The sequence below is a fragment of the Gobius niger genome, assembly GCF_951799975.1.
Source record: "Gobius niger genome assembly, chromosome: 8".
Lineage (NCBI taxonomy): Eukaryota > Metazoa > Chordata > Actinopteri > Gobiiformes > Gobiidae > Gobius > Gobius niger.
The window spans coordinates 11,090,645-11,113,323 of record NC_136859.1 but is presented as its reverse complement, the minus strand read 5'-3'; the positions used below and the strand labels follow the sequence as shown (position 1 = coordinate 11,113,323).

Sequence of the window (22,679 nt, the reverse complement as noted above, 5' to 3'; positions counted from 1 at the left end):
AGTGAGTGCATTTTCTCCAGTTCAGCTTTACCTAAATCTAAAATGTTACAGCATAAAGGCCTGTGTAACGGCTCATTTGAAAGCTAAGACCTACAAAAAAATCTTTTTTCAAGAAGCTTTTACATTTGGGTAATGCGAAACTGGAGAAAATGCACTCACTTAAGGCGGGGTTAAAGGTTAAAGGCCATATACCTGTTTTTTGTTTCATATGAAGTTTATGTTCTTTAGTATGTTGTTAAAACAATGTAGTTTCTCAGTCATCCAGGTAGTGACCACGCCCACCAGATGTAGAGGTGGTGGTTTGAGAGAGGGGTCAAGGAAGCCATAAGAACAATATTCAGACTGTGGGACACAGCTGGATGAACAGGTAAGTGTGGATTTTCCTTTTAGATGGGCAACTTTTTCTGACATTACCATGGATACTTCCAGCTCCTGTCTCCATAGAGAGAGAGAAGTAAATTTACCCCTGTTTGAGTAATTATTCTCATGAAATCTGTCCACGGGGCAAAGTTTTTACTCTTAAATACAGAAAACAAGATCCCATTGCTCACATTAGATGAAATTATATATTTATAATATATATAATAATATTTAACCTCTTAACCCGCTTTAACATTTTCTCCAGTTTGGCTTTACCCAAATCGAAATACTTCTCGACTGAAGCTTGCAGCCTATTGGCCAGTGTAACGCCTCATTTGAAAGCTAAGACCCACAAAACTGATCTAAGATTTTTGTCACATCTTTGGTGCTTTTCTGTCACATTTTTGTTGTGTGTTTTCTGCTCTTTTTGTCGCCTGTTTTGTCACGTTTTTGTTGCTTTTTTGTCACCTGTTTCATCGCTCTTTCCTCACTTTTTTGTCACGTGTTGAAATAAGATTGATGTACATGTTTTGTTCTTAATTAAAGTGTGGGGGAAAAACTTGCCCCAGACTCGAGACAGACTCAAATAAGGGGGAAAACTTACTCAATCTGCAAACAACCACTTCAGCAGCAGTATTTGCCTAAAGGGAAGCACCCCCATCCCCATTCCCAGTGCCCCCCCCCCCCCCCCTCCCCTCACTCTCTTCCTGTTGACTCTGAGTAAGCAACATCACCCTGATTGACACCGCAGGGAAATGGACGGAATCTGTCAGCACCACTCGCACTTTTAAGCATTTACCCGCGACACATTACCAGAGGGAAGCGGCTCCTCCCATGCGCAGTGATTTGCCGCAGGATCAGGTTGTTCTCGTCGGGCCAGTCGCTCGTGCAGCAGCAGCGGCCGCGCGGACCCGGGGCGCAGCGCAGGTGAAACGCAGGAGCAGAGGGCGGGACACCTCACCGACAGAGAGAGAGAGAGAGAGAGAGAGAGGGAGAGAGAGAGAGAGGGAGAGAGGTGGAGAGAGAAAGTGGCGAACAGAAACCAAAGATGACTGCGTGAAACAAAATGGATCCAGCTCGGCACAGGTAAGGAACTTTTTTCTGAGTGATCTGAGCGACTTTAGATAAGAGTCCAGGAGGTTTTGCGCTTGCCAGTCTTACCTCTACACATGTTTACTCTTCGTCACCTTCTATGTTGATGTTAAAGCATTGATTGATTGATTTTGTGATCTACATAACAAAAAAAATCCTTTAGCCTGTTTGCTGAAGACAGGAGCTGTGATTGTTTTTTTGATGAATAAAATATATAGAGAGACATTTTATAGATCATACTGCCTTCTATTGTCATGATCAGATATTTAACTAAAGGGACATGCTTTACCATGATCACATATATCTAATGTGAGTTTAGCCTTTTCTCCCATTTTTGTTTTGGACTTTGAACTTCTGACCAATTTAGCTTTGATTAGAATCAGCAGAGAAATGTAAAGCTTTAGGCTACTTTCCCTCGTGCCCTCTTGTTCTGATAGATTTAGTAGACAGACATAGACTTCATCCATGTTTCTGTATGATTTATTATTTGTGTTAACTTAAAACTGAATTTTGTTGTTGCTTTCACTTGTTTACCTTATGTCATAATTGTGTTCCCTCCTATGTTTATGTCATTGATTTTTGTGAAAACAGCCACACCCTCTTCTTGCAAACTCTCCCAAAATCATTTACCAGCCGTCTTCACTAGATTGTTATTACTCGTAATTTCGCTGGTGACAAGCCCTGTAAACATTAGGTGCTTGTGATGAAAGCCACTGCATCGGCCCTTTGAAGTCTTTGCTCTATCACTGGGGAATTACCCGACTGCAATGGGAGGTTTAGCGCCGAAAACCATGTAAATTACCACTTTATTTTATTTTTTTCCGCTTTTTGATCACATATTGTTCATTTTGACACAGAAGCTTTGTGAGAAAAGTGGCGCATTCTTGCTTGTAACTTATCCCGTCAGTCAGTGAGTGAGTGGGTGAGTGAGCCGCTGTGTGTCAGGTGATGTCAGGTAATGTGCGGACCATGCGGATGTGTGACAAAAGCTTCAACCACGTGAAACTCTCAGGATCCTTATGTAGGGGATTTGGAGGTTTTGCTTTCACTCAGGGTCAATGACTTTACATTTACACTAACTTTTTGAAGAAAGTGTTCTTTTTGTACTTTAAAAGGCCCTGTGCATTTGACCTGTCCTTCAATCTCCAGGATCAGTGTGTGACTGAATGCAGCACTGCCCAGGGGCCTCCTCTCTTGAGCTTGAGCTTGGTTCATGGTCAGGAGTAGGACTGCACAATATATCGGCAAAGCAGCCATGTGGGGCGATAGTAGTTCAGGTGGTGAAGCTGCCTGACCTGCCAGACACTCCTCCTTTCTGTTCAAAAGAAGAACCGTCTGGACAGCTCCTCGCAGCTTATCATTTCACGATTTTACCCACATCGGTCCAATCACGCACCGAGAGGCGGGACTTCATTCCCCAAGAGGCGGAAGCCGTCACCACGCTCTACCAAAACAATAGAGATGGCGGCGAGTGATACGATGTTTTCTTCTGCTCTCTCGTCTGTTTTAAATCATTTGGGGGAAAAAAAAAATTAAATCCCTAAAACCGGAGCAAGAAACAGCGTTCGAAGCGTTCCTCGCAAATAAGGACGTTTTTGGAAAGGCTTCCTGCCGCATGTTGCTGCGACGTATCTAGCGTTGCTCTGATTGGTTGATGCCGTCTGTCAATCACGCCCACCGGGAAATCGCTCAGATCATACTCGCTCCCAGACTATATGTCTTTGAAATATCTATGAAAAAGCATGTAGTTTGGCAGGCCAGGCAAGTGGTGAAGCGGTTCCCCTTATAACCGGGCTCCCGCAGGTGCTGTCTGCCATTGTGTTTTTGGGCAAGACACTTCACCCACCTTGCCTCCAGTGTCTGCATAGAATAGAATAGAACAGAACAGAAAGCTTTATTTGTCATTACCCACAAATATGATGAAATCTGTAGAGCTCTCAGTCTCAATAATAAATAATAATAAAAGCACTCACAAACACAGCGACAGCAGCAACAGTGTGGTGCTAAAGTCTTATTAAGGTGTGATGGAACAGCTTGGTGTTAAAAACTGTTCCTCAACCTGCTGCTGTGAGTCTTTAACGCTCTAAAGCGTTTGCCCGAGGGCAGGGGCTCAAACAATTTGATCTCCCGTTTGGGTTTCAGTTTTTCAGGGTAAAGGATCCGCGAACTATATAGGAGGATCCAGCAAAGATTTGGTCTGATTTGGTTCCTGCAACTGTTTTGTCCTGTTCCCCGAATCCATCATATCAGACTTAAAGAGACTATACGACGTTTAAAAATGTTAAAACTAAGTCATTTCCTCCCCCTACATGTTCCAGCCATGTCCTAATGTGTAGAATGAGCTCAGACCTGTTCACCACAACTGCCTCTAAAATCCTGCACTGTCACTCAAAAAGGTGTTAATTCGGTCCGAAGCGCTGACATGCATAAGCTTAATATAGAAGCTGCAGTTACGCGTATGACCTGAGGTGGCAGTAGGGAGCATAAAATGACTAACTTGCATCTAGCTCCTTTAAAGTGTTCCTGAAACTACAAATTTCCAAATGAAGCACTCGTTCTGTCCTTGTAAATGTTTGTTGCCCTCCTCTTCACCCCTGTGGCATAGACAGAGCTGAGAGGGGGGAGCTCCAGTCCCAGTGTCCGGCTGCCTGCCTTCACCGCACGCTGCAGGTCCCTTTTCTCAGCCGCTGTGCAGATGACAAACCACACAGTCACACAGTTTCTCAGAATGAACTCAATTGCACATTTGTAGAAGTTCACCAACAACTTCTGAGGAAGTTCATACTGTTTGAGCTTCCTCAAGAAGTATGTGCTCTGTTGTGCCTTCTTCATGTGTGCAGAGGTGTTGTTATGTTAGACCATGTCAGCTGGTTAGACAATGTGAAGCTTTAGGCTGTTTGCTGCTTCCACCGCCTCTCCCTCAATGTGCAGGGGCTGGTGTGAAATCGTCTTTATCCTCCTTTATCTTTATAGAGTGTGAATGGGTTGATGTTAAAACGCTTTGAATGATTGATGTAGGTAGGGCTGTCACGTTAATTTATTCATCGACTTATCATTCAATAAATGACAGATAAACAATGCAATTTTGGGCTCAGTATTTATCGTCAGTACTTTTATTTGCATTTTACCCCCATTGTTCTAATGTAATAGCAAGTTTTGTCTCATTGTATTCCATGTTCATTGTGGGGTCTGTTAAGATTTAGTACATTTTGAACAGAGCTTAATTGTCATTTTTAAGCTTTAGAGTTTGTTTCTGTGGCTTTATAACGCCTTCGATAATGTTGTTTATCACTATAGTTTCCTGCCTCAATATATTGACCTTTAGATTTTGTTACAGGCCGAGATGTAGGTGGAAAAGCGCTGTAGAGACCATTTTACCATTTACCACAATATCACTGATCTTTTATCTTTTCTTTTCTAACACAGTCCAACATTTGCCTTATTTTGCCTTAGAATTTCTAAGGCATGTTTTAACACAGTTTTTGTTTAACTTTAATGGAGCACACTGTGTATAGATTAACTCAACTCAGCTTTATTGTCCCAAGCAGAGGGAAGTTTGGTTTGCATGTGTGTGACAAGGCTATACAATAGATGATAAATAAAGGTTACAGTGGAACACAGCTTTGATCAAATAAACCTCAATCATCATCATTTGTAATTATTTACAATAATTATAGTTTTAAAAAAAAGTGCCTCCAGTAAAGTGCAGTTGTGCAAATGAAGCATGCCGATTACACTTGACACAAAACGACATTTATAATGATTTGTTCAGGCCGCCCTGAGATGTCGGTAACTCTTGCCAGGAAAATGGTTGGTCTCTATCCTCAGGGGACGATCAGGGAGGGACAGGACGGACTGAGTCTTGTTCAGGCCTTGTTCACTTCCAGACTGAAAGATTAAACCGACTCGATATAAAAAAAAACATCAGTTTCCTGCCCACGTTTGCTTTAGCAGATCTGGGTGCTTAGTATTATTGCAGTAATATCATAACAATGTTCAAGACAGAATATTGCTTTTTTCTCAAAGTGGAGGTTTAAAGTCAGACAGGGCAATCTGACTGATCTATGTTTGTGTCTTCTGGTTTGTCCACAGTGACATAATAATGGTGATAATCTTTTTAACCCTCATACGGCTGTGCAGCGATGTGCAGTAGCTAAGTATGCACAGCCAAACCAAGTATAATATGTCACAGGGGAGCTATAGTAAAAGCTGAATTAAAAAGATGTCTCTGCTGCACCTTGTGTTCTCGCTTCTGCTGTTATCGAGAAGTTATAAACTCATGTCTACTTCAGTATTTGTGATTTAAGCCCTTTCTCCTGTGCGTGTGGCGTTATCATTGCATGTCTTGCGTGGATACAGTAGTTGCATAATTCATGTTTGGGCGGATGCTTTCTAAATATGAATATCCCACACAGAGCACGTCATTAAGTAATATCAAACCACACTGTGAACATCATAAGGGGTACTTTCCTTATTTTAACACCAATGTGATGAACTTTAGTTTTCTGATTTGTACTTTCCACCTTTAGTTTGTTGTTGCTTCAAAAAAAGACAGGCCTGAGATAAAACACGTCCGAATAAAAGTCCTTGGCTAACCATATTTAAACCCAAAGCAAACACTTGACTTAGAGCTGCAGCCGACACACCTTTGCTTTGAGCTCACAGTTAAACAAAGTGAAAACCACTATCACAAACGAGGAACATGCTTTTGAAACTCTGTGGTCACGCTTTAGTCTTTTAAAGCTGTGGTCTGTTTTATGGATGTCGGCTTTATTACCCATAATACTATATGGAACTCTTTTGTGTTATAATGTTACCAGCACCGACTCATTTGAGTTCTGGGTCTGTTTTCTCCTGGTTGTGACTTGGTTCAGAGAAAAGGTGGATGAAATGTCTTACCCTTGGACACAACGGTGGGATTGATGGGATGGATTCCGCTCTGAGAGTTGACTGGACTGGTCACATTTAGAGATCCAGCTTTTTTGCTACCAATACCGATACCGATACTGGGGTTTGAGTGTCTGCCGATATTTACCGATACCAAGAGACCTTTTAAAAAGTGGCTTTTTCTGAGTGAAAATTTGAATTGACTCTTTTTATTATTATTTTTTTTTTATTGGGACAGTGCAAATTATAGGGACTATACAGAGTTTGAAAATGTTAAAATTATGTATTTTCCTCCCCCTACATGTTCCAGCCATGTCCTAATGTGTAGAAGGAGCCCAGACCTGTTCACCACAACTGCGTCTAAAATCCTGCACTGTCGCTCAAAAAGGTGTTACTTTGGGTCTGAAGTGCCGTCATGCACGAGCTGAATATAGATACTGCAGTTTACACGTATGACCTGAGCTGGCAGTAGTGAGCATAAAATGGCCATCCAGCCCCTTTAATCAACATGTGTTGTTCAACATGTAAATGTGCCGGAGTTAGCCATGTTGGCTAATGTTCATCCGTAGTCCCATGGCAGGTTGATGTCAAGATCAATAAAGTCATATTTTATTGTCATGATATTACAGATCAATTATATCTATTGATAAACTCTTGGATAAACAAGGATCACTGGACTTTTCTACACTAAATATCCTTGAGTTTATGACAGACTTTAGGTTACATCAATATAAACTCACATGAAGTGACCTGATCATTACAACTGTTATATCTTATTTCTTAAACTAAAATACAATCACTTGACTTCAGTAGTGGCCGATTTTATTTTATTTTTAGGCCACTTTAGGAATTTCTATCATAGTTTCTGACTGAGCTTTGATTAGTTGATGTTTAGCATGCTCCAGCTAGCTTAAGCATACTGATGCTAACCGCTGCATTTTGTAGAGGTTAAAACTAACTCAGCGATTGAATTCCAGGTTCTAAGCTTTAAAGCAGCACTAAGTAACATGTTTACCTTAATAAATCCTTTTCGTAGTCCCTGTGGGGGTAATACAAGTGTTAATGGGATGGTTGGAGGGTCTTTCATCTCCCCCTGGTGTCTCTGGTCAGAAAACCATGTTTGCAACTTGACTGCCACCGGTCCGGAGAAAGCAAAACACACTAATGGAATCACGAAGAAGAACCTAACATGCTAACGGGCAAAGCTAACTGCAGGGTAACGTCACTTTAAACAGTATTTACAGCCAAGTTTGAGTGAAAAAAATATTTCCATTGTATAATTGGATGCACAGTAACCCTCTCTGCCTTCGCCTTTCCTGTCAGCGTAGTATTTACTCCCCAAGACAATTAATAAGTTAAAAAATCGTAACTTGCTACTACACCTGCAGTTGCGCTTAAAACCTCTAGGGGGAAGAGTTACTTAGTACTGCTTTAAAATGATATACAGCCCATATTTACTTAGATTTAAGTGGTTAAAGTTGTAAAGTAAACTGGTATTGGTTCAGTATCGGATATTTGTAGCCGATACCCGATGGACTACGACACTTGATACTAGTATCGGATCGGTGCATCCCTAGTAACATTTGGTTTTGCCTATTTTTTTTTATTTATGCGGGGGAAAAAGGTGATATTTGTGCGTATTTGACCTTGTTGACCCAGCTGCTGTATAGAGGTCAGCATAACGCCTTTACTTTCCATCACAGGGGTCTCTAGGACGCTCAATTGTTTGGAAGGTTTTCATTGTTGACGGACCCTCTCATCAGAAAACCTACAAAACAATTGAACCTAGAGTGTTGTACTAGAGACCACTGTGATCGAAAGTAAAGGCGCCACGCTGATCACTCAGACAGCCGCTGGGTCACTACAGGATCAAACACACAAATATCAACAGTTTTCACTTAAAAAGGTCCATAATGCACCTTTTAAGTCTGGTCTTGACCTGATTTAGTCCTGGTTTAGCCCTTATAGAAGCCTCTCTTGTGCTCATGGCCAAGCTGCTACTCTGTATTTTTGTTTCTCTTTCAGCCTTTCCAAAGTGCCCCATCTGAATGGAGTTGGAAATGGCTCGCCTCTGGATGCTGCAGTGGATCTGTGGGGCGCGGAGGAAGACCGGCAGAGGGACGGTGAAGTGAGGGACACGGACAACGCGGACGTTCTTCCCTCTCCTGTAGAAACGACCCTCCACCACCGGGGGTCAGCAGAGAGCCACAAGAAGTTCTACAGCTATCAGGCACGTGCATTAGTGTGTATGCTTGTTTATCTGACGGCATATTATAATTTCTCATAGTTTCTTTTGGTGCACAGGCACATTAAAAGAACAAAAAAAAAATCAAATGTTGAAACAGATTTTTGTTCAAACCAGTATGAGTGAACATTAACCTACACATCTGCACATTTTTATTTCACCTGTAATCCATATGTGTTGACAAGGAAAATAAAAGGGGGCATACGCAAAATCAACCATTTTGATCTTTAAACCATGTTACAATGTTGTTCACTCATTGAAGACGAACCAGGAGAAGTATGTTGCTTAACTTATGTAGATTTGTGTTCAATTTGGTTGTTTCTTCTTCTACTTATTTAAGCGGCCCAGTCTGTATTTATGGATTTAGTTGCATAACATGTAGAACCAAACCCAGTCGTTTTGCATTCACACTAGGTTTATCACAGCGTCATAGACTTGTTAGCATTCTGTTGGCTAAAGAATGTGGCTTGTATTTTGCTATCATGGTTATTTCCCGCTGTTGCCAACGAGGAGCCATTATACAGTTTAAAAAAACAGTTTAACGTCTAACCACGGAGTGCATTTTCTCCAGTTCGGCTTTACCCAAATCTAAAAGCTTCTGGACTGGAGCTTACAGTGCAGCTTTAAGTCAAGGGTAACGCCTCATTTGAAAGCTAGGAACTACAAAAGTGACTTATCTTAAAGGATCTTTTTCCTTTGGTTGTTGCCGTCACTCTTTTCATCTAATTTTTGTTCCGTTTTTGTCACATTTTTGGTTCTTTTTTTTGCTCTCTCACAAGACATTAAACTAGGATGAAACAAAAGAGCATAAAAAAAAGTTACAAAAAAGCAAGGTGACAAAACAGGGGAGAAATAAGTGATGGAAATTGCAAAAACAAAACAAAGTGACAAAAATGCAACAAAAACATTTTTTTTTTTGCATCAAAACGGTAACAATGTAAGTAAAAGTTTAGATTAGGTCTAGATTAGTAGGTCTTAACTTTCAAATGAGGTGTTACTCTATTCTGTAAGCTCCAGTCAAGAACCTTCTACTTTTGCTGAGATATGTTCTTACCTGAGCTTAGACGAGTTGATGTGTAACTGTCTGGTCTCAGTGCGAGCGCTCAGTCACACAAATGTTGTTAGCATTTAGCCTCTCTCAGCAAAGGTATAGCTCCAAACTGGGATGAAGTTGGAAGCGGCCAAGCTGTTCTGCGTTTTCCCTATTTAAATACGTGAAAAGTTACACGATCCAAGTCTAGTTACACAAGACTTCGACAGCACCACTGCGCGGACATCGAAGTACTCCAGGTGTTATTACGCCTCATAATATTGTGCTCCTTTTTATCCGCTTTCAAAATCGACATGTTTAATTTTGTGTAACTAGACTTGGATCGTGTAACTTTTCACGTAACTGTATTTAAAGGGGCTGGATGCAAGTTGGCCATTTTATGCTCACTACTGCCACCTCAGGTCATACGTGTAACTGCACCTTCAATATTAAGCTCGTGCATGACGGCACTTCGGACCCGAAGTGACACCTTTTTGAGTGACAATGCAGGATTTTAGAGGCAGTTGTGGTGAACAGGTCTGAGCTCATTCTACACATTAGGACATGGCTGGAACATGAAGGGGGAGGAAAATACTTAATTTTAACATTTTTAAACTCTGTATAGCCCCTTTAAATAGGGAAAACGTGGAACAGCTTGGTCATTTCTAACTCCACCCCAATTTGGAGCTATACCTTTGCAGGGAGAGGATAAATGCTAACAACATTTGCGTGGCTGAGCGCTTGCACAAAGACCAGACAGTTACACATCAACTCGTCTAAGCTAAGGTGAGAACATATCTCAGTATGTAAAACCGGTGGCCTGTTCCTTTAATCTGCTTATAACTCCTGTCCAAAACAAACAGGCCCAAATTAGTTATTTCACTTTTTTCTTTACCTGAAGCTAGTTGTAGTTTGTTGTTACTATGGAAACGGCTGCAGTGGAGGGATATAGAACATGATTTAACTGTTGCCGGACTAACTGTGCGGTTATACGACAAATAATGCAGCCCAGTCAGCATTAGCATTCTCACTGACCATGGTACAAATTAATCTAACTTGTTGACACCATGAACTCAACCTGTTTCGCAATATTTGGTCCCACTCGTTCTAATCAAAACTTGTCTTTTTGAATTTTCCAGAGGCGGACAAAGCAGAAAGTGGTGACTGACTTTTCCACGATCAGCAAAGGGACGTCTGCAGCAGCCAAACCCAGAGCCGCACTGAGACAAGTCCTGTTCAATCAGTCCGACAAGAACCCGGCTCCTGAGGTAATCCCCGGCGCCCGCTCGCTCCTGCGCCACATGCCGACGCGCTGTTACGCAGATACAGACTTGTTCTAAAGTGGCACACGCCCACTCAGGCAACCACAGCTATGGTTCACTGGCAGGGTTGATTTCACCGATGAAGAAGAGTCTCCGTTGCTACTGAACTGTAATCATTGTTCTGCAAAGTAAGGAAAAATGCTTACGGACGGCATGTGTTGACTTGTAAGCCACGAGATACACATGAGATACACATCCTTCAAGAATACTGAACACACCAATTTGGTCTATTACCAATAATGACACAGAACAGCAGAGGTGGGTAGTACTCAGATACATTCACTCAAGCACCGAGCACATTTTCTCCAGTGGATGAAAAAGCCACAAAATGTGACAAAATACGTATTATATGTAAATATGTAAGTGTTTGCGCTGGTCCTAACAGGTTTCATCTTAGCTACTAGAGGTATTCTTCATTTATTCTAAATGGAAGAATCCAGAAGCTGTCGAACAGGGGTGTCAAACTCAGTTTGGGTCGCGGGCCGCATATAATAGAGACAATTTTTCCAATAAATGAATAATGATTAGCTGTGATTTGGTCAAAGCCCCAACTTGACTGTAGCTTCATTAAAAACGGCTTACACTTGTAAGGTGACAACATGACAAAAATGCAATGAATAAGCAACAAAAACACGCAAAAAACGTGACAAAAATGCAGCGTCAATGTGACGACAAAAATGATAACTTTTGTAGGTCTTAGCTTTCAAATGAGGCGTTACACTGTTGCTCTCCAGTTGAGAAGCTCTTAGATTTGGGTAAAGCCGAACTGGAGAAATTAATAAAGAGTAATATTAAAATGAAGTATTTGTACTGTTACCCTCACTGTGAGTCATCTTTAAGTGACAAATCTTATAGATAGCTCTAATAGATGTATTTCTTGATTTGTTTTCTTAATTCTTCATAAGGATTTATTTGTATATGTTTTTATGGTATTTTCTTTGAACATGTTTTGTTTTTCATAATTTATGTCATTACAGAATCATGAATCAACCTTTTACAGTCAAACAGTTACTCAATACTCGCCCTACTCTAGTAAAATTTTCTCCAGGTCCTTTTTGCTCTTACTTGAATAAATATTTGCGCCACTACTTTTTACTTCTGCTTGAGTAAGATTATTTAGAACTTATGGACTTTAGGGACTAGAAGATGCAAGTTAATTAAGGTAATTTTATACTCACTACTGCCACCTCAGGTCATGCGTGTAACTGCACCTTCTATATTAAGCTCGTCGGATTGAATTAACAACTCGACAGTGCAGGATTTTAGAGGCAGTTGTGGCGAACAGGTGTGAGCTCATTATACACATTAGGACTCCGTATAGTCCCTTTTAAAGCAACGTTACTCTACTTAAGTAAATATTCCGGCTACTCTCCCCACCTCTGCAAACAGTCTTTGGTATTTTGGGCTCGACATGATAAGTATAATGCTTTGGTGATTCTCAAAATGTTGTGTATCCTCACATTTGAGTGTGATTGTCGCTGCTACCAGACAGAGAAAAAGTCCATTTCAATTAAGCTACTGCCTCCACAGCTGTTTGTACTAACATTTCAGTCGCTCTTTTTTCTTTGTGCAGGCACACGGACAGCTGGATCTCTTGAAACACAACCTTGAGGCCTTCACTGTTCCCGTGAGCCTGAGGTGGAAATGGGCAGAGGAGAACCAGGGCACCAGTCTGGAGAGCAACTGGACGGACATCGTGCCCTCGCATTCAGTATGTTCATGTTTTACACTATAATGCCTTATCTATATTCATATCTAAATTCGCCTACTGATATATGTTTTGTGTTGCCTGTTCAGACGATGTCAAAGGTGCAGAGGAATCAACAGGATGCATTATGGGAGTTTATTTACACGGAGATCATCTACATCAACAAACTGCTGGTCATCAGAGACGTAAGAAGTGACTAAATGTACAGTGTAGTGTCTTTACCTGTGCTGATCCACTCACCTGTCCGTGTCCTCTCTGCTCCTCAGCTGGTCCTGGAGTCTCTTCTACACCTGCACCAACACGGGTTTCTCCTCGAGGTGAGAGATGTTTATGTAGCACATGTATACAGTATTGACTAGGAAAGGGTGAATGAGGTTATTTCTTTGGATTATGGATTATATGGATTATACACTGCCCGACCAAAAATAAAGTGTCCACCTGGATTTAGGCTGCAGTTGGTCAGGTATAGGTTCAGCAACACTATGGGCCCAAAGAATGACATCAGCAGCAACATCCTGAATAACCAGGTTACTCTATCAATGGATTTCTTCTCCCTGACAAGATGACAATGCCAGGATTCATCAGGTTTACTTTATGAAAGAGTGGTTCAGGGAGCTCATTTTCACACATGGATCGGCCGCCAAAGAATCCAGATCTTAACTCCATTGAGAATATTTGGGATGTGCTTGAGAAGGCTTTGCGCAGTGGTCATACTCTCCCATCATCAATACAAGATGTTGGTGAATTGTTAATGCAACACTGGATCTTTTGACATTACAGAAGCTTATTGAAGCAATGCAACAGTGAATGCGAGCTGTGATCAAAGCTAAAGACGGTCCAACGACATATGAGATAAGATAGCACTTTATGGATCTCACAATGGAGAAATTCACTTGTCACATCAGCTCAGGGGAAACACTCAGGGGCTGCAAAGAAGACAGGAAAATGTGCAATCAAGTAATAGTAGCTAGAGGTATCTTATATTAATAATAATAATGCATTAGTCTTATGTAGCTGTTTTCCAGACGCTCAAAGTCGCTTTACAATTTCGTGCATTATTCATTCACTCTATACTTGGTGGTGGTAAGCTACTATTGTAGCCACAGCTGCCCTGGGGTAGACTGACAGAAGTGAGGCAACCATCGGCCCCTCCGACCACCACCAACCACTCACTCACTCACTACATCTTTATTTTTATGTTGGGAGAACAGTCTTTTATTGAACCATTGGAAAATTGCTGCATTACTTTGCATCCACTCGAGAGAAGAGTTACTTAGCTTACTGCTACTGCTAACAACAACAACCAACTTTCATTATAACTTATTGAAAACACAGCGAAAGGGTAAAAAGTATTTTGCCATCCATTAATCGTCATATTTTGGCGTAAATTGTCAAATAAATGTCCAGATCCAAAAAATAAAGGCTGTAGTAAGTTGCAAGTATGATAATTGGTAACTGGTGTAAATTTAGTGTCACTAGAAGCTATTGAAGAGTAATATCCATGCATTTTCACATTATGACAAACATTTCAAAATAAATGTCCAGATCTAAAAAATAAAGGTTGTAGTATGCTGGTACTTATGCTGGTAGTTGCTGGTATAATAATTGACAAGCGGTGCCAATTTGGTGCCACTACAGTGAAAGCTGTAGAAGGTATTCAATAGTACTATACATAAATCAAATACAATATATTTCAAAATAAATGTCCAGATCCAGAAAATAAATGCCACTGCAGTGAAAAATGTAGAAGGTATTGAAGATTATCCATAAATTGTCATATTTGCGCATACATATCCAAATAAAGGTAAAGACCTCAAAAGTAAAGGGTGTAGAAAGTTGCTAGTATAATAATTGGTAACTGGTGTTAGTTTAGTGTCACTATACCTCGTGGGTTTTCTCCCTCCTCCTCAGGGCGGCTCCTTGTGTTTCCCTCATGTGTGCGGTGGTGGTGTGAGCCTAGTATCAAGTCATGCGCACTCATATATGTTCATATAAATAATAAAAAAGAAAAATTTAAACAAAATTAAAAATATACAAATAAAAAAAGTGTGAGTGCAGCCTACTTTTTGGTGTCTTTTCTTTGTCAGGCAGTGTATAAAAATGAAAGACAAAAGACAATACTCATGAAATCACAGCATTTGGCGGCCTGGGTACAGCAGAAGGTCGCAGTCTCGCCTCACAGTACAACGGTCCCAGGTTCCATTTCCGGCCTGTGTGGAGTTTGCATGTTCCTCTCTGGGTAGGTTTCCCCCATCAACCCAAACCCCCAAAAGCACAGTTGGCTAAAATCTTCCAGCTCGGTAGTCCTGACCGAGATCCTGGCTGAAGTTCTGTTACTAGTTCAAGAATGGATGAAATGCAGAAAACAAATTTCCCCACTGGGACAATAAAGCATGAAATCTAAAAACATTCATTAGACTTTTCATCAATTTTGCATTTGTTTGGGTTGATTGCTATAAATTGAGATGTATTGTTTTGAGCATTTGAAATACTAGGCGTTACAGTAAATACAAGTATGTCCCTCTTGTACATGTGGCACATCTAATTTGCATGTTATTGACATACATAGAGCATCCGCTGTGCACCAGAGCAGCTCAAGTGGAACACACTTTTATCATCTTTTTTCCACTGTGGCAATGGAAAGTATCTGTCAATGGAGACAAAGTTATGCTAATACTTTATACTTTTGTGCTGTTTCTTAGGTGACCCCACAGCTCCTCTTCTCAAACCTGCCCTCCATCATCACCGCGCATCAGCTGTTCTGGCAGGACATCCTGTACCCCATGCTACAGGAAGTGCGTAGGACGGGCGCGCCGTTCGACCCTATAAAGTTAGAGGCGGGCTGTCTGCAGGTAACGCTTTACTTTGTGCAGGACAAACAGTCTTCAGCATTGACTTTCCTGTTGCTTTTTATAAGATGCTGTCGCAATAGGGCTGAATGTTAATGCTCATAAGCAGCAAACCACAAAAGCTCCAGTTATTTAGGTTATACAGGTGCTCTGAAAACCACACTGTAATATGACTCAATTTGGACGGAGTTAGAGGTCTAATTTAGGTCTTAATTTAGCTGTTAATATTTCAGTCTTCTTTCAAACATTAAAGTGACAGTCTGTAAGATTTCAAAATGAGGAAAGAGGGAAATTTCAAAAGTAAACAATCCAGCTGCCCCCTCCCCTCTTGATCGAACCTTACAGGCCGGATCACAGGAAAGCTCAGCTCATTGGTCAAATTCATGGCACGAGGAATTCTTATTAATGTCTGAGGGACTTCAGGGAAAACTCATTATTTAACCTTTAACCCCTCGCCTAAACCAAGTGCATTTTCTCCAGTTCAGCTTTACCCAAATCTACAAAACTCATCTAAATGGATAAGATTCCTCGCGTTGTTGCCACATTTTCTTTGCTTTTTGCCACTTTTTTTTGCCACATGTTTTTTTTTTTTTTTTTCACTTTTTCATCACTTTTCTGTTGCTCTTTTGTGCCGTTTTTGTCACTTTTCTGTTTGCGTTTTTTTTCCGCTGTTTTGTCACTTTTCCATCGTCTTTTTGTCATGTTTTTGATGCATTTTCATCCTCGTTTTCATCTCATTTTTGTTGCTCTTTTGACAAACTGGAGAAAATGTGCTCGGCCCAGGTTGAGGTTAAGAGGTTAATAATTCTTACTTTATGTCAAATTTGCAGGGCCCACTCCATCTGTAAAGCATTTAAACCTACAGACTGTCACTTGCAGAAAAATTAAGTATTCTCCCAAAATTGATAAGCCTTTACACCAGAACCAATCAACTTCACCTGGCATCTATCCTCTGCACATTTGTTCTTTGGTCTTAATTTAAGGCAGTGGTTCTTGATTACATTGATTTTAATCAAAGCAACAGTGAATTTAGGCAGAGCTCAGTGACCCACTTCAGCTTTAGGCATCCTGTTTTCTACCAGCTCTAACCGCAGCAACCGTCCTATTTATGAAGCCAAACCATCTCAGTCTGTCCTCTAACGTTGTCATACTGTATCTTAAAAAATGTTGAACATGTTGTACCCATTCTCTTAATCTCTTCCACCTCCGGCTCCACTTCTGTCTTTTGCTCAGTGCCACAGTCTCTAAGCTGTAAAATGACTTCACAAGCTTTCCTTTAATTTTGCTGAAACTATAATCCTACCACACACTAGTTTCCAACCAGCCTGCTGACCACCATGTTAATAATAATCCTTTTTCCCTGCAGTTCAGGAGGCGTTTCTCTTCGTATAAGCACTACTGTTGGGAAGAGGAGAGCACTCAGGAGTTTGCACGTAGACAAGCAGAAAGCAGCCCGTTGTTCCATGCATATGTTCAGGTATAAACATGCATGTATTTTTGTTTTAATGTGTTTAATGTATTTTCAATGTAGATAAAAAATGCTTTAGTAGCATTTTTAATATGTGATTGTTTTCTGTTGCTTGCGGGTGACTCACTGTAGTCACACCTTCAAGGCCATCTGCTTTTGACACCAACAGTTTCTACAAATGATTCAACGGCGCAATTTTTTTTCAGTAGAAACCATGGCCGATATTAGTGTAGTGCCATTTATAAAACCGCAAGATTAGATTAGTGCTGCACAAACAGACACTGAAATATGTTTTTTTTTTCCTCTAGTGGGAGTGGAGAGGGTATATTACTTCTTGTTTGATAAAAATTGTAAGTGTGAAATGTCATCATCCTTGTTTTCAGTTAGAGCATGCAGCATTGGAAAGTAAAAAAAGTTGCATAGTGACAAAAACAATTCATTTCAACACTTCATTGTACAGTTAGTGCAAAGTGAACTGACTGACCTGCTTGTTCCTGATTTTAATTAAAAGCCTAATTGCTATTCATGTGCATACTGCATGTGCATACAGAAGCTCTTGACACTATTTAATATTGTAACTAGCTAAACCATTTGCTTTGACATTACATTTGTTTCACTGTTTTGATGTTTGATCCTGTTGTGTTGTTAGGCCTTACAAAACCACTTGATTTGATTTAATCCAAGATGATTTATGTTCATAATCTCCTTCTGGCATAGCTCCATTGTGTAATAAATTCCAAAGAGTTTTAGCCAATGGGCGAGGAAAGTACTTCTTTTTGGTTGTTTGTCATTGCTGCAATACCACCCCCTAGTGGCTAAGGGCGACTCCAGAAGGTTCGCTATAATATGGAATCCAATGGGGACTTTACACGTGTCATAAACAACTTTAAAACCTGGCTCCAAAGACTTTTATTGTTTTTAAAAATACAGTTTCCTCCTTTACAGCTCTGAGGAGAGTACTGTGTTTTCCGGACTGTAAGTCGCTCCTTTTTAATAGTTTGGCGTGGGGTGCTAGGTCAGCACACACTACACGACTTTTATGCCCGATTTTGCTCTAATTCTCAGTCGTGCCGAGTCTTCTCGAGTCGCGTCTAGTCGAAGGCGGTCACACGGAGGCGGGTCGTGTAGTGTGGGAGTGTCACGACAGGACTGACGTTCGAATTGTGTCGTGTGGGCGGTAGAAAGACGCGACTAGACTCCAGTCGTAGGAGATCAAACATGTTTGATTTTTAAGCCTGATTTTGGATATGTGATTTTTTTTTCTTTTTTAAAAATTCAAATATATACTTTCACATGCTGCTAGAGGGCACTGCAGGCTAATCGGCCAGCAGAAAGAAAGTTTGGAACAAGCGTGAAAGCAGAGGTTACTCTCATCCACAATGAAGAAAGCAAAACAACGCTAATCACGGGCTACAAGCTAGATGGAGGAACATCTAGAGAAACGAGCTCGCAAATGAGAGCTTGAAAAACATGCTGTTGGGAGAGGCTTGTCAAAGGTGCAGTTACGCCTCCACGTTGTTCATGCTTCATGCAGCTAACCATCAATGTGTTACGCTAGCATACCGTACGCCTATTCAGCTTGTTATTTTTTTTTTCTTATTCTCTGGAGCAACTTATAGTCCGGAAAATACGGTATCATGTTTTTAACCACGCTGGTTTTTGTCATATGCATTGAACTGGAGGCTTGTTGCTTCTGAGTTTCCCGCCTTTTTGTCCTTTTTTGGAACATGCTCTGTAGGAGGAGACTGAGTTGCGATTGTAGATTTTCTATCGAATGGCGTTATTAATGTAAATGTGGAGGAGAGACATGACTATTGCTATGTCAATTGCGGGTCTTGAAGCACATAACACAATGTAGGATGTACTTTGTAAGCAAGAATGTATTGTTAGAGAGAAAATACTGTGTTTTTAATGGTCTCTTCTTGTGTGCAGTGGGTGGAGACTCACCCTCAGTCTGAGCGGATGCGTCTGGGCGACATGCAGGCCAAGCCCCACCAGAGGATCACCAAGTACCCGCTGCTGCTCGGGGCAGTGCTCAAGAACACGGCCCATAATGAAGTTCAGCTGGCGCTCAGAGCCATGGTGAGCAAGACCTGCTGGGAGGGCCTTTTTACCGAGGTCGTTTGTCCTTATACAAGATGTTGTGTGGAGGCCAAATTATCAAACTTGTTCAGAAAGCCCACATTTTAGGTTGCCAGATCCTATGGCTAAAATCAGCTGGCAATAAACCCAAATACCTGTGTCTTTGTGTGTCCAGTTAGCCACCGTGATACGTTTCCTGGAAAGTATCAATGACTACATGAGGTTTAAAGATGAGGAGCTGGCACTGTCCATCTCCGCTCACAGGGTGGAGGGCTACGAAGTGGAAGGAATCAATGAAGAAATCGACAGGGTAAAGATTGTTTATGTCACAAATGCAGACAAATACCTTCCGTGATAACTTTGACTGGACCTGGCTGTATGGTTTCTCAGCACGTGAGAGAGGTGAGCCGGTTCGACCTCTCGTGTCCCGTCAGTGGTGTGGGTCCTGGGGTCATCAGAAAACTGCTGCTGGAGGAGAACCTCAAGATCCGCGGAAGAAAAGACAGTAAAGTAAGAAACCCAGGCATTTCATATTATATTTGAACTATGTGTCCTATTTTTGTTTTAAAATTCCTCTTCTTCAGATGGAGGTTGTGGCTCTTCTTTTCTCCGATGTGCTCCTCATGACTAAAGTCCAGAAGAAAGGCGAGCGGCTGAAGGTGATCCGTCCTCCTCTTGGCCTGGACAGGACTCACTGCTTCGCGCTTAGAGACGGCTGTGAGTGGACATAAAGATATCATATAGACCTGTACGGCAGGTGCCCCAATCACACTGTGTCCTTTTGTCCAGGTTCATTTGTGCTGGTGGAGGTCGGGGAGCTCCTCAGTGTCATGAACGTCTACATCTTTATGACAGGAACCACACACAGCTGCTCCACCTGGGTCTCCACCGTCCTGCGGGCAAAGGTAAACCAGGGCGGACATTACGGGCTCATTCATTGAAGTTTGTCGAACTGAGCACATGTTTCTGTATCAGGAAACGCTGAGGGAGATGCGAGATAACGAGCGGAGCAGACAGCTGGAGAAGTGGAGGCTCATGCAGGAAGCTAAAACGCTCGAAGCCAACGATGAGGAAGCAGAGACGGAGCAGCCGTCTGAGACGCCGACAGAGGACACTACGTTTGTGAAGGCCGTCACAGAGGAGCCTGCTAAACCTGAGCCAGTGAACGGGCAGCTGTCTCCACAGGAGGCAGACGAGCCTCAGGGCACCTCAGTGTTTAACAGTGAAGTGCCGTTTTGGCAGGCCCCACACCCTCCGCCCGCCACTCCCTATCAGCGTAGATTAGCCCGCAGGTCCCTCCCTGCTCGGCAGCCAGTGGTTCCTGGATACGAGCTCATCGAGATGGAAGTGAGAAGTCCACAGCCCAGGATCAGCGTGAGTCTGGAGGGGGAAAAGTCTTCAAGTAGTGTAGAAAAACAGAGCGTCAAAAAGGTGCAGTCTGCTCCTGATCTGGAGCATCATTTCCTCTTCAACAACACAGTTCAAAGTCACAATACGAGGCCGCACAGCCTGCTGCTGGGAGGGCATCCAGACATCGACTATCCAGTAAATGAACACAGAACTTTTCAACAGAATGGTCCTGAAGTCCTTCACCCTTCAGGGCTGAATTGGAGAAGAAGGGCCTCGGACTCTGTGTCTGTACACGGGACAGTTAGAAACTCCACCCACAGTCTGCCAGCCAGAACAAACCCCTCAGAGTTTGGGGGTTTTCATAAAGACATTAAGTCTCCAGGTTTGAGGAGGAGGAGACCTCAGAGCACTCAGAACCCCTCATCCTCTGCCAAGTCTCCGCTGCAGAGGGTGGCACACTCCTCGTCTGTGTCCAACCACTCCTCGTCCAACTCGGACTCAGAGAGCAGTGTGCCCGCAAAGAGGAGCTCAGTACCCTCTGATAAGAACTCACTCAGGGTGCTCACATTGAACTCTCTCAAGCCGAACCAGGGCATGTTCTGGACCATGAAGGACGACCCTCAGACCCTCTCTGAGTCGGAGCTCCCAGATCTCACCCTGCACAATAAACGTGCCAAACTAAAGGCGCAGCGCAGCGCCTCCATCCCCAACATCGTCCTGCAGGAGAGGACTCACCAGAGCCGCACAGCAAGCGTGTCTGCTCGGCCACCTCCCTCTCCACTGCAGGGGCTGTTGATCCGAGCCAAAGAGCGGGACAGAGACTCTCTGAGACTCACGGACACATCGATCCGAATGAGGCCCAAAGTCCCTCCATCACCCTCAGTCTCCACCACACCCTCCCCGTCCCCAAGTGACGTGGACCGGGATCCCTCCCCCAGTGATGCAGAGCGGGAGAGCGAGTGGGAGGAGGAGGTGGAGCTGCTCAGGCACAGGGTTCTGAGCGTGAGTCAGGGCTGGAGGGAGCAGCTAGTGGATGGAGACGAGGACGACATTAGGAGCAGGTGAGTCACTGCGACACTTACTGCTCACTTCCTACTCATTCCTTTTTTTTAAAAATTGATTATTTGTTTTTGAGATATGTAAATACAGCAAATCATACACCTACAGTCAGAAAACATGTTTTACAAATGCAGTGAATAGAAAAACGCAGTAGAACGAAACATATATGCACTTGCTCGAAAAGGAAGAGGACGAAGTGAAACTCGCTCGTCATATCTTCATGATCTCATGTGCTAAGTGTGGTGGGTTTCTGAAGTCTTTATCTGGACGCTCATCTTTGTTCCGTGAGAGACTGCTTTAAGCCGCTGCAAGTATTTAAATTTATCTGCATCTGTGGCATTTTCTGAATATGTACACGTCTGCATCTCGTTTTCTTGTGGCTTTCATTATCAGAAACACGAAAGCAAGCACTGGATATACTTTTTCTCGAATAATGACAGTGCCCCTGTTTGTCCTAGTGTGATCTTCTCAGACGGGGTGAACGTGGACTGGCCCGGCTGGTGCTTTGACGATGAGGAGGTGATGGACCACTTACAGCCGGGGAGCGAGGGGCTCCTGGAGGGCATCAACAAGACTCTGGCCTTCTGGGACCTGCAGGAGTTGTCCGAGCAGGAAGAGGGGGAGTGCAGTCAGGTCTAACTACTGAAAGCACCTGTGGGTCAACAAACAAGGCTTACGAAGAGGGGGCTGACAATTTAAAGAGCACAAGTGACATAACATTGACTTGACTTTATTCTGTGTTAAAGCACCCATACCATCAGCTAAAGGGAGCTTTATGTCAAACAGGGATGGAAGCAACATCCGGGAACTTTTGCTGAGTCCCTGCCTTCTCTGGGTGAAATCAAAAGGAAAACTAATATGGCCGTGGACAGGAATGATTATTTCTCATTCTGGTGATATAATATTCCAAGTCATTGATCAGAACCACAGGAAAATGGCCAGTATTACTTACGAACACATCAATACACTGTCAGAAAATGATCGGGAGCTATTTTATTTTGAAAGGAAAAATATATGAGGTAGTTTATCTATTCCTACTTTCTGTCAAGGCTCATTTTTGGGAAATAGCTCCATGCCTGATTAAATGTGCTCAGCATTAGGCCTAATTTATGATTCATTTAAAACACACATTAGCAATAGCAGCTAGTAGATTAGCTGCTGAATGAACCATGTGGATTTGGCTTTCACAAGCTGGAAAACAACGTAGTAGGCTGCATAAATTTAATG

General features: G+C 42.3%; 1 protein-coding gene across 1 annotated transcript; it reads left to right on the top strand.

The window, feature by feature from the left end:
- The first annotated feature begins 1,336 nt into the window (after positions 1-1,336).
- On the top strand, positions 1,337-22,321 carry plekhg6 (pleckstrin homology domain containing, family G (with RhoGef domain) member 6). Its single transcript, XM_079561299.1, has 15 exons — positions 1,337-1,446; positions 8,365-8,569; positions 10,754-10,882; positions 12,510-12,647; positions 12,734-12,829; positions 12,911-12,961; positions 15,347-15,496; positions 16,860-16,970; positions 18,894-19,043; positions 19,219-19,353; positions 19,434-19,553; positions 19,628-19,760; positions 19,833-19,948; positions 20,019-21,454; positions 21,911-22,321. Exons 1-15 carry the CDS (start codon positions 1,427-1,429, stop codon positions 22,089-22,091), a joined length of 3,171 nt encoding a protein of 1,056 aa, XP_079417425.1. The 5' UTR covers positions 1,337-1,426; the 3' UTR covers positions 22,092-22,321.
- Positions 22,322-22,679: the final 358 nt, after the last annotated feature.